The following is a 12,469-nucleotide window of genomic DNA, read 5'->3' on the forward strand; positions in this document are numbered from 1 at the left end:
GGAGATAGAGAACCAATTCAAATTAGATTTCATTCGATTTGGTCAATGCAAGACCAGAAGAGAGAACCACTAAAGGTACAGAAAGTTTACATGTAACAACTCACCAAGTGTGACTTCTTGGTAACCAGGTTTCCTTACCAACTTTTTCAATGCAGAATTTCTGAGGACCATTGCTTCCTAGAAAAGAAGATTAAAAAAAGTGTAATCTGTTCCTTTTAAGTAGCACACGTGATATATACGTGACATAAGACACAACTCAGATACAGCAGACAGAGCTCATTAGGTGCTACTCCATGTTACATTAATATGAACATTCTTCTCATAGAAATGAGCTCACTCGCTAATCATTTATAAATGTATTCATGGGTTTTCTGATATAAAAGCTGATGTACATGAAGTTCCTGCTATCTGTACACTTGCAGCATGGTTCACTTGCAAATGGAACAGTTACAATATAAAAGTTTTGGTCATCTTTTACTTACCCATAAGTTCAGCAAATCCACCCAGTGGTAATCTGCAAGTGCCAGTGACAAACTGCAGAAGTCGCATGCGAACCTCATTGTCTGTTTCTTTTACAAACTAGGCACAGAAATTCAAATTACTTAATAAAAATCTTTAACATAGCTGGCACAAAACAAAAACCCCACGAGACTGTTGAAAAAGTATAATTCCATTTAAAAAGACACCACCCTGAGAACAGTTTACCTTTCTTGATTTCAGCAAAATTGAGTGGAAGGAGAAGACAGTGATTTCAGATTATATACACTGTCGACCATTACAATGTGAATGCTGGGAACAGCAAATAAGAAAAACCTTTATCTATTTTATTCTACACTAAACTACAAATCATGCCCATGCTTTATATGAAGACTATTGCCATTTTGATTAAACACAGCAATAGCCTAGCCACAGGCTCTGGGTATTTCAAGACTGAAGTATTCCCTGCATGTGGCAGCCTCAGTGAGAGCAAACACCATCCAGAACAGCTGCATCACTTCGTAAGGAAATTCACTGGGAAAGGGCAGAGGAAGAAAAGAGAGGGGAGATGGAGAACATCTCAGTAAGAGAGGGGGCATTGATACAACTAGAATTTTGACTCAGAAAAACCTGGATAACAAAATGACTATTTTTGTTCTGTAAATGTTGAAACCATATCCAAGTTACCTGAACTTCTGGTTAAGATTCTTTCAGTACCAAGCTTCTTAAAAAGAGATCGTATCATCAGATCTTACATTATTCTGACAATATAAATAAGCTAGGAAATAACTGATTTGCATCATTTTCTTATAGGAACTTCGTCAAAAGCATTTATCACAAGACAGGAACTGCCTAGCTGTGACTTCTCTTTAAGGAAATTCATAGAAACTGGGAGCCTGTATAGCATTTTTTGAGGTTTTTTTCTGAAAATAATTCTTAGCCAACTTCACTAAAATGTGAGTTATAATCAGTCAGCGCTAGACTGGCACAGTTAATATGACAATAATCATAAATAATACATGGCATTTCAGATGTACAGGTGTACTACATATAAGAACATTTAGAAGGTAGATCACTGCTAAGAATACAAAAAACTCTATCATTGTATAACCAATAAGAAGGACAAGATATAGAAAAAGTATTCATGACCCAGACAACCAAATGTAATGCAGGTATCTACCTGCCATTTCCCACCCTAAAGCATGCTCCCTAAGAACCAGTAATCCTCCTTTCCTTCTCTGAAAAGAAAAAGGAAGCAGTGAAAACCTTCATTCAGATGGCATCCCTCTGCTCCATGTCATTTGTGTTACAAAACAAAATCTAAATAAGTCGGAAATTTTACTGATCAACATACCTGCCAGAACCATATGATCTGCTTGCTATTCCTTGTATAATGACGATAAACAGTGTTCCTCTGCCAGTCTGCTAAATCAACTTCTTGCATACCACAGAGCATAACCTAGAAAAGGGAATGATTACTTGACAATATACATGTCTACACACATAAATTAAGAGGTAATTTTGTATCTTGTATGAGACACGCTAACAAAAATGGAAGTTCTTGCTCCCAGAAAAGGACTGGTAATTTTTTCATTTTACTCCACAGTTAGATTTTCCTTTATCCTAAGTTTACAGAACTCCTCCAAAATTGTTTATGTATGTAAATGGTCTGAAAGCCTGCATAGCAGAAACTTAAGTTTCTTCCGACTAATAATTCAATAATAAAAGATATTACCTTTCCCATAAAAGGAAATTTTATATTAAAGAGGATATTATCTTTCCCATTAAAACCTTGCCTTGTATTCCAAGATGATGATGATTACATTGCTGCTACTACTAGTAAAGATAAAACACACTGCAAAGTATAAGTCTGCAAAGTATTCATTACGAGAGGCAATGAAAGCTGAAAGTGCTAAAGGCAAAGCATCCTAGAAAACTGAACACTAAATAAGATAGATCAAAGTTCTTTCTCAGGAAAAACTCCCATTTAACTTACAAAGCTTTCAGAACACTGCTCATTATATACAGGGAACTTTGGCAGGTCTCACAGAAATAAATAAGCATAGCACTACAGAGCCTTTTGTCCCTGCTCCAAATCACAACCCCAACAGTAAACACAGGTCAGGTTGATTGTTAAGAAAACATGGTGCATGCAAGCGACTCCTGTTATCAGCCCTTGGGTTACATATTAAGGATCTGCAAAATTCAGTTTCAAACCTTATTGGTTCCTCCAATTTTCTGTCCTTAAGTGTAATAACCCTAGAACCTATCCTAGACTACGTAAGCAAAACTAAGCGTTCACTATACACCAGAATCAACTTCTATGCCATCTGTTACAAGGTAATTCTACCCATCTACCACAGAGGGAAAAGTTTTCTATGACTAATAGATCCATCTATGACCTCATATTCTGATCCTTTCATAGAAACTTGCAAAACACATTTTAATACTGAGGATGGAATCTAAAATTCCCAACTGCTGAACACCACAAAACACTGATTCAATAGATCCTGGCTTTTCACCATGATTTACCCCCACTGCTCCTATTAAATTCTCCATGTTCCAGAAGCTATCAAATGCAGCATGCCACAGATGAGAGATTCAAGCTGACCTATCCATTTAATCATTCCATATGTGTTACCTTTGCAAAAGGTAAAAATGTTCAACAGAAAACCTCACCTCCAGCTCCTTTTCATCAAAATAGTGTAGCCACTGTAGAGGAACAACTTCATTAAAACCATCAAGAAAAGCTTTGGTTTGTTCTCTAACTCCCCGAGAAAATCGCCACTCAGCCATTAGCCTGGGATGGAAAAAAACAAACATAAATTAAACATCAATTAGCACTCAACATGAAGAAGCTCAAACATGTATGATTGCGTGTGTGTTCCCATGAGGTAATGCTCCCTCCAGTCTTACTTTTTTACACTGTATGATTCCATAGACTATAAGGAAACTACCATACTAATATTATCACAAATCTCCCAACTCAGACAACAGTAAAGTACTTAGACTACCATTCCAGTTAAAAATTTGTTATTATTAACCTTTCACTAATCAAAATTCAGCAGCCTTTTCATGAAAATAATGCTACTTGGGCATTATGATTTTGTTATGGCAAAATTTGCTTTAGCTTAAAAAGTGCATAATCCTGGTGTTTCAATGGTAGAAAAGAAAAATTTCCACTGATTTTAAAATATTCTGTTCTTGAGCAAAAAACACCATGTAGGCAGAGAATAATAAGAAATACTGTTTCTTATAATACCTATAACTATGGTTGCCCAATACTTCCAGCATAAGACTATTTCCAGCTTCAACAAAGAGTAGTCATTGTCTGTTCTGAGCTTCTGATTTATGCTAAGATTTGGAAGAAGAGGTAATGTTTTTTAAGTTTCAACTAAAATGGTCAAGCCACTTCTGAATAAAAAGAAAAAAAGACAATAAATATATATACATACTATAGAAACTATTTCACTGAGACTGCTAATTTAAGTGGAAACTATGTGCAGCACTGGACATACACTGTATCACAGAAAAGGATCTGTGTACATCTGCTTTTGAGATCACTGAATAGATGGATCAGAAACACAGGTTCAGAAAAAGAAAGGCAGTGATAAGACTAGGAGAGAAGCAGGAAAGAGCAGCACAACAGAACAAACAGAAAAAATAGTTTAAGTCACACCACATTATACATCATTCTGAATTTCAGTTTCCACAGTGACAACAAAGTTCTGAACAATTTTGAAATCCTCTGTCAAATACATGTCTTCCCTCCACCTGGATTTCTTACCTGAAGTTACTGAAAATACGTTTGCTCATTTTCAGTTTCACCTGTTCTCTCATTGTACATGTAATAACAAGACAGGTCATCTTCTCTCTATCAGGTCTTCTCCACCCCCCACCCCCACCCCCCCCGGGGGTGTATGGGGTGGAATAGGAGAGATCAAAATGTACCAAGATACCAAAATGTACCAAGATACCATTTCAATAATAGTCCCAAGAATTAAGTAGTAATAGGGAAAAAAAAAAAGAAAAAACAAATTATATACTGTGTCAAAAAAGACTAGAGCAACAGAAGAAATATGGAACACTTTTTTCAACATCTACACCTTCCTACCCAATATATTCTTCTTTGTTCTCCTCAGTTACCAAGATATTTGAACCTCCTGATTTCAGCTCATGTGAGGTTACTTTTCCTAAGAGCTCCATATCCACACAAAAGTACATTTCCAAGTTACACTCTTCGATGTTATTATCCCTGAATGAAAAGAAAAAAAAAAGGCGCAATGAATTCTACATAAACAAAAAAATCCATAAAACTTCACACACACACAAAAAAAATAATCTACAAACCTTATCCAAATTAGGGAGTTGTAAAATTCAGTATCAATAGATTCTAGGTCCTTAATAGTAAGTTTTTTGCTCAGCATTCGTTTGTAGAAAGGCAGAGAAAAACCAGTGTCAATAAATTTCCCATGAAACAATGCCTGTTGAACAGAAAAAAGTCTGTTTAGCTTTTATTGAAGTACTGAATTATTGACGTATTTCTGGACTTGAATTCTTTTTTTCTTTTCTCCTTCAAATAATAAAAAGCACCAAGTAGCAGTAGCAGCTTGGTATTTTAAAAGAACAAAACATTACATTAAATGGGAAGAAAAAAAAAAAGATTAATTGACAAAATTTATCCAAGCATATGTTATCATTACAATTTAGAAATTCTTTGATTATAAAAAAAACTTCTCATAAAAGGATGAAGTCTATGAAAAGAGGAAATTACTAAGTTTCCTCTTTATTATGTGGATAGGTATATATGCCAAGTGTTATTTGATCCTACTTGATCATAACATTTGATCCTCCTTGAGTACTACTGCCATTTTTTACTACATACATCCATCCTGCAAAATCATCCTTTACACAATGCTACTGCAGCTTGTAAAAAACAGTTTAAAAATGCAATCACAGACAGCTTCAGAAAGAGCTTTGGGAATCATATTTTTAATAGGTAACAGAACTGAGAAATGAGATTCTCCCTTCTACTGCAAAAATGAAATTGAAAAAACAACCAGAACATGGTCACACTTGTCTCACCACGCGTGCACAAAGGGAGTAAGCTAATTTCTAGTACTGAAGCACAGCATTACACACACACACATACACAGTGTTAACCTCTATACTGACTCAGTGCGTCTGCGAGCTAACAGAGCACAGCTATAACTATGAAAAAGTTTTTTTTCCCTCATCCTTATCAAGTACACTTTCTTCACTAAACTACCTCTTTAAAACATCATCCTAAACATAGGCCACGTATGGCATTCATTGCTTCTCTTTCCTTACAGCTGAAATTCTATGAGCAGAATAGCCAATGTAACAGCCCATTTTCTCTAGAAAAAGGCAAGGCTCCATCTTTTTTCCCCACCTTCTAACTTCCTGCCTAAGGCTTACTCTAGCACGCAGTTTCTTCTGCTTTAGGAGAGCTTAAAAGGGTTCTCTCAGAGGCATTTATTTATTTATTTATTTATTTATTTATTTTTAAACTAGTCTATACTTCTCATGGGAGAGCAAGCTGATAGAAATGGAAAAATTAAATGTCAAATGCAGCATCTAGCCATACAATTTCCTGCTTTTTGCAAAAGTAAGCTCTTAAATCATCTCATTTAATGTCTATGATAATCTTACAGCAAAATATAAAAGTTGCCTCAGCCAACCTCATTTAGCAGCTTTTTGTTACAGAGTAAGACGTGTATTCTTTATATTTAACCCTGTTTCAGTCAAAAACGCCTGTGATTATTTCAGTACTTAAAACAAAAAGAAGTCACAACTATTTTAGAGCTGTGAGAAGGACAGAAACTACAACTGCACTTAAAAAGCCTATCTAGACTCCTTAAAATGATTCCTACCTACATTATTACCTGAGCTATTTTAAGCCACTAGAGGGTATCCCAGGAAGTACTGCAGGAAGTACCATCCAGTATAAACCATGAATATACTCAAACCTTGCAACTGACCACATTAGGCACCATTACACAGGTCTCTCTCTCTCTCCCAGCCCCGCCTCAGAAAATTTAAAATAAAAGTACCAAAATACTTCAGGAAAGGAAAGGCTGTCTTTTAATTACATTAAATACTTTAATTCAGTTCTCTTCTATGATCTGGACTTTTATGAATGAGTCTTCCTAAAGTTAACATTTCAATTATGGATTTATCTTATGCGCACGATCAAAAATCACCAACTAAAAGAAACAGAATTTGGCACTAGCACCTAATAGGCTTTATCATGTCTTCCTGCTAAATGGCATTATAGCTTCCTGAGGGTTCTAAAAGAAAGAAAAATGTTGGCAGCCTATTGAAAGTGTTAACCGAAAGAAATAAATTTTCATGACAGCACAGAAATGGGGAACTTGGCCATAAAATCCTCGAAATCAGAGATGTTATCAAAACTGAACAAATTTGTTTCGCAAGAAATATCTATAAGAAAAGCAAAACCAAGAAAAACCCCAAATCTAACTTATTTTAAGTCTGAAAGTATTTTTCCATTGATCTTACACTTTGCTTGTATTTATTCTAATTTCATACAAAAACCTTGAACAACAGGAGATGACAGTCTCTTCAATCTGAAAATGCACTTTTATCTACTCTTTTTGGTTTCACTATTCACCATGTTCAGGGATGTTGCTGAGGGCTACCTGTAGACATCATGATGATTATGTGGAAAGATGACTGTATCACTACATGGAAGAAAAGAAATGTGACAGAGCAGGAGTCCACTATAGAAAACTGACTCAGCGATACCAGAAGAAGAAATGATACAACATGCCTCGTCAGCTTGTAGTTTAAGAGAAACCTGATGGCAGAGAATCAGCTCCCTGCCAGCTTCTGCTCTCCTCAGTATCTGACCTTTGTATCCAAGCACGTATGTTTAAATTAAAGGCTCAGTGTACTCCGCAAAACATTTCTAACTCATTTTTTCAAATTCAGTAAGGTCTACCAAGTCTAACTGAGGAGCCTTTTTTGGAAAATACTAGTCACATTTTTCAGAGCATCAGTATTCAGACACTCAAACAGCAGTTTGCATGAAGTACACACATCCAATTGATAAAAATAAAATATTATATTGAATGTCATATTAACTTTCATCACTATCCCAGGAAACTCGACTGTGTAAGAGACTTAACTCTCAGGGAATATTTTGGCTCAATAACCTTACATGCCTTAATCTTCCATTTCTAAGAGATTAATATAACTTTTAATAACTGTAAAAACAAATACTGTTCAGGAATAAATGTATAGCTACAGCAAATAATAAAACCTTAAAAATCTAACCTACCATGGCAATAAAGCGCCCAATGAAACAGAAATATGAAAGATGGTCAGGATTGATTGTTGATGCTGGATTTATCTGCAGGCAATAGTTGCTCTTGCCAGCATATTCAAATAGGCAGTACATAGGGTTCAGTACTTCATGGGAAAGCAAGAAAAACCATTCTCTAAGGAAAAAAAAACATGTATACACATAAAAACCATCAAATACAGATGTTTATCACCATTCCCCTTAGGTAACTAGCAAAATGGTCAAAATATATGCAAACTTAGAAAAATAATATAAACAGTGTTGTATTAGAATCATAGGATAATATATGGCATTATATACTTCTTAAATATAAAAAAAATTCATTATTAAAAACAATAATGTTAGAAAGTCATGGTTTCCAAAGTTTAGAAGTGATTGTTAAGATTGTCACCTTGAACACACCCTCATAGCACAGGTTTTAGCTGCATATTAGTAACGTTTTTGCCTACAGAGTCCTTGCCTCAACCAGTACACAGTGTTTATCCTCCTCATGCCTGCTTTACTGCATACAACTCAAATCTTTATTCAAAAAAATTACAGATTATTCCATGGGCAGTGCTTATTATAAACAACCTAGGTAAAACAAAACAAAACAAAAAAACCCAAACCACAGCACACCTTATTTGCTTTCCCAATCTGACAGCGGAACACACACTGAGTTACTGTGGTTTAACAAATAACCATGCATCAGTTAAACCCACAGGACATGACAATGTGAAAATATATTTTTGTTGAGGCTTAACTAATACATGTTATTCACCACTTTCATAGTTTCCAACTCAGCTGACCTGAAATAATAATAGAATCCGGTATTTCAGTGTTAGGATAGCTGATTTTTAGAATATTTGTTGCTTTGTAGTATTTGCATATAATCAGAGACCTCAGAGGCAGTCATATATACTTAGGAGTTCTTGTATCAGGCCCTAAATGCTTGGAACTGAACAACCAGGCTCAGGGAAAAGCCACAAAAAAAGCTAAAAGTCTATCCTACAATAACTGCAGGAACTGAATTCCATCCTCACTGCCTTTCAGCTGTCACATTTAAGAGGCATCTTTTCTATCCCTATATTTACCTGAGATCAGGGAATAGAAATGAGAGGTTTGCTGGCACGTTTCTCCTAACAGTTCTATGAAACTCAAGTCATGGATCATCATTCGCTACAATATGCTTCCAACCCAAAGGCCAAGTAGAAAGAGTAAACAGAGAAAGGCTGCCAGGATACGATAACCCTAATGGGGTTCTGTGTATCTTTTAATAAGCACGAGACTGTTGTACAGCATTCTATGCAAGTTTTATACTGAGACAATTATATTAACTCTGCATAGAACGATCAAATTTAATAGGCATTTAAATTAGATCAAAGCTAGATAACAAGGGAGGAATCAAAGAAATCAGTCATCAACAAGAAATTTGCAGAAGCAATGAATTTTTCACGTCAACAGCTAGAACTAGCCACAGGACACAGTGTCAGACTGGTCCTGCTAAACACAAGGTAAAAATCTGGAGGGAACACTGAGTTTAGCCTGCTGAGAGACAGGTGATAAATCAGGTGCATCAGCTTTCTATATTTGTATTAATGCAGTATTACATTAGCAAGTCAGTACATGAACATTTACTCAGTGTCTCTTAAGAATTCTCAGCTCAAGGTACAATGAGATCCTTGCTGCTTCTCAATTTCACATACAAAATCTTGGGCAAGACTTATTCCTAAAACTATGAAATTACACTACTTACTTATTTGTTATTTATTTATTTATTCTGCTACTTTCTGTGACTAACACTCTTCACTTAAATTCTTCTAAGATCACTTCTTTGGAATACTCTGTTTCTCTGGAACAGATTACTTGAACTCTCCTGATTCCCATCCTATGCCTAGGGCCATCACGATAGGGACACCAACTAAACAAAACCCATGCAAAGCAAAAATTGGATTCCTCCCTGCAGTCACCCCCCAAAAGCCTATCAGATATTGTAATTCAGAAGCATAACCACCCATATATCCAAAGAAGCTCAACCTTCAGAGGCAAGGTTCCTTACCTACGAATACTACACCTTAACACAGTAAGCTACATAAAAACAGAACAAAACCAAAACAGAACACCTTTACATTAAAAAAAAACAAACCAAACAAGAAAAATTCTATCACCTATGACTACTTCTAATTCCCTGGATCTGCAGTATTACTGAAATTTTCATCCTAATAGTAACATTTCAGTCAAGTAACTGGCAGCAGTAGTCAGTGGTTGTCTTCTATATGGTCAACAGATGAAACACACTTTGTCTATGGTTTTCCTGTTACCAGATTTTCCCTCCGAGTTCCACTTCAGATTCTAGAAAAACTTGTAGTCTAGCTGTTTTGCATTCCTGCGCAGCCGACATAGTCTGTTCGTCTGGTGTTACTTCATGCCTGCACTACTCTCCTCTTGTTTATGTCCTTTCTGTTCATATCAGCCCCAATCTGGTGTTCGCTTGTTTTTTTCCAAATAAGCAAAACACTTTTTTTCCACAGTCCCCACTTCCAGAAAAGTGGAACTTTCTGATAGAAAGTTTCTGAAATAACTCAGTCTAGAGCAATTAACTGGCATTAAAAAATTCCAATTTAAACATCAGTCTTTGCCAAAGAACTGAACAAATGAGATCACAGTTTTACTAATGCAAGGTTATAACCCATAACAATAGCCAGTGCTGCCAGTTCCACCTCCTTAATACATTAAGCAGAGCTAAAAAGGTAACCAGGGTCAGACTGCAAAAGCAAGCAGTTTCTTTGCCAACAGAATGACATTAGAAATCAAGGTTAGAGTGCTATTAAAAAAATAAAAACTATTTTAAACAAATTTTCTTTTACCTTGCTAAGCCACCATAATCCAATCCTTCTTCTCCTCTGAATATAACATATAATCTTCTCCTCAAATCATAGGGTTTTAGTGCCATAATCTATCAAAAAAACCCAAAAATTTTAGTAAGTTACAAAGTCTGCATTGTCAATACAATCGCTCCTCCTTATTTAATTTAATTGATACAGAAATGCCATGTATGTCAAATGTTTACACAGATTTGACAAGCAATTAGACCATCTCATGGAACATGCAATCAATGAAATGCACACAAAAATACCAACTCGGACGTAAAATCCTTGAGCAGCAGACTGCTAGCAAGTGGGAGAGCATATCTGGAAAGTATCACTATGTGGTTGCCCTGTTCTTATACTCTTCCTAAGGCATTCATTATCATTAAAGGAAAATAGGCGAAAAGGCATTGCATCTGATATATTACAGATTCTTGGTTTTAGGGAAATCACTCAAAAAAGTAATTTAATCCAAAATAAGTGTAATATACTTTTATTAATAATACACTTTTCACTTATAGAGAATCCCTCCCAAGAGGTTTTGATGTGGTGACAGCGGCAAGAATTTTCATTGTTACAGAGAAAGAAGGAAGGAATGCACATTGGCTGCAGACTCAAGAACTGTAAGCTTCAATTACACAGATTTAACGTTTGAAGGATAAAGCAGGACACCAGTTTTAATTGGAGAAAACAACATTTTGTAATGTATATGACCACACACAAGAATCAGAAAAGCAAATCCGATGTGGTTAAGTTAAGATGGTATGCAATGTGGTTAAGCTAGGGAACTCTTCACCACAGGATGCTGTAGATGCAAAAAGTTCACAAGAGGAGCACAGACAAGCTCACAGAAGAGAAGTCCCTTGAGGATTATTAAAATACCCAGAAACCACATCAAGCTCAAGAACCATTTCAATTGTAAACAGTTGGGAGCTGAAAGATCATTTGGTAAAAGTATTATATACACTACTTCTGTTCTTATTGCCTTCCCTAAAAATCCCCCTTTGGCTAATACCAGAAGAAGATTACTGTGCCTGAAGGACCATTAGTCTGAACTGGCTATGGCCATTTTTGTTCTTATGCTTTGTCTTGATAAACAAACACAACAATCTTTGCAGGCTTACTTGCTGGAAGGAATCCTCAAACAAAGTCTGTCTGGATACATTGATTTTCACATGACTTGGCAGTGCATTGGACTGTAATCATAAGGCAATAATGTTAAAAGGCAGCACATATAAATGTAAATTCAAATAGTTTCAAAAAGTAAATAATTACTTAATCAGTACCTGACACAAGTAACGGAAATGAGCAAGTTTCCACCTAAAGCTACGCTCATAAGCAATCTGTGGCCCTTTATTTCTGCAAGGAAATATATTTGAGATACATTAACCACACAGACATCAAACAGTACTTTCAATGCTAAACAACAGCACATAGATTTCAAAAATACACAAAAATTGTTATTGTAAGATATGATCAGAAACAAAATACAGTTGATGGTTTGGTCAGCCAGCCTTCCCTTCCTCCCTGCCCCTCCCCCCCCCCTTTTTTTTTTGTTTAAGATGCTAGTCAATTTACCAAATTTGAGAGAAAGGTAGAGATCTAGAGGATTTCAAAACCCTATCAAGCTTGTAAAAATTACAAGCCAGCTAAAGGAGAGACATCTAATTTATCGTCTTCACTGACAGAAAGATTGCTAAATCAGGCTTCATAAATTCAGCTGCTTGTGGAACGATGAAGGAATTTCTAGTACAATACTCTATAGACTCTTTGAATGAAAGGTCATCAACACGTCATCAGA

General features: G+C 35.8%; 1 protein-coding gene across 3 annotated transcripts in view; it reads right to left on the reverse strand.

The window, feature by feature from the left end:
* The window catches only part of WWP1 (WW domain containing E3 ubiquitin protein ligase 1), a 67,910-nt gene that overhangs the window by 2,008 nt on the left and 53,433 nt on the right, over positions 1-12,469 (reverse strand). For all 3 annotated transcript variants that reach the window (XM_050892758.1, XM_050892755.1, XM_050892756.1), the window contains exons 14-23: positions 11,955-12,027; positions 11,793-11,864; positions 10,669-10,757; positions 7,799-7,958; positions 4,828-4,961; positions 4,592-4,732; positions 3,157-3,277; positions 1,832-1,936; positions 483-579; positions 105-177 (exon numbers count right to left, since the gene is read on the reverse strand). In XM_050892758.1, the coding sequence (XP_050748715.1) occupies positions 105-177; positions 483-579; positions 1,832-1,936; positions 3,157-3,277; positions 4,592-4,732; positions 4,828-4,961; positions 7,799-7,958; positions 10,669-10,757; positions 11,793-11,864; positions 11,955-12,027 (1,065 nt within the window). The remainder of the gene's footprint in view (positions 1-104; positions 178-482; positions 580-1,831; positions 1,937-3,156; positions 3,278-4,591; positions 4,733-4,827; positions 4,962-7,798; positions 7,959-10,668; positions 10,758-11,792; positions 11,865-11,954; positions 12,028-12,469) is intronic.

This window comes from Gymnogyps californianus, chromosome 2 (genome assembly GCF_018139145.2).
Source record: "Gymnogyps californianus isolate 813 chromosome 2, ASM1813914v2, whole genome shotgun sequence".
In the NCBI taxonomy this organism is placed as follows: Eukaryota; Metazoa; Chordata; class Aves; order Accipitriformes; family Cathartidae; genus Gymnogyps; species Gymnogyps californianus.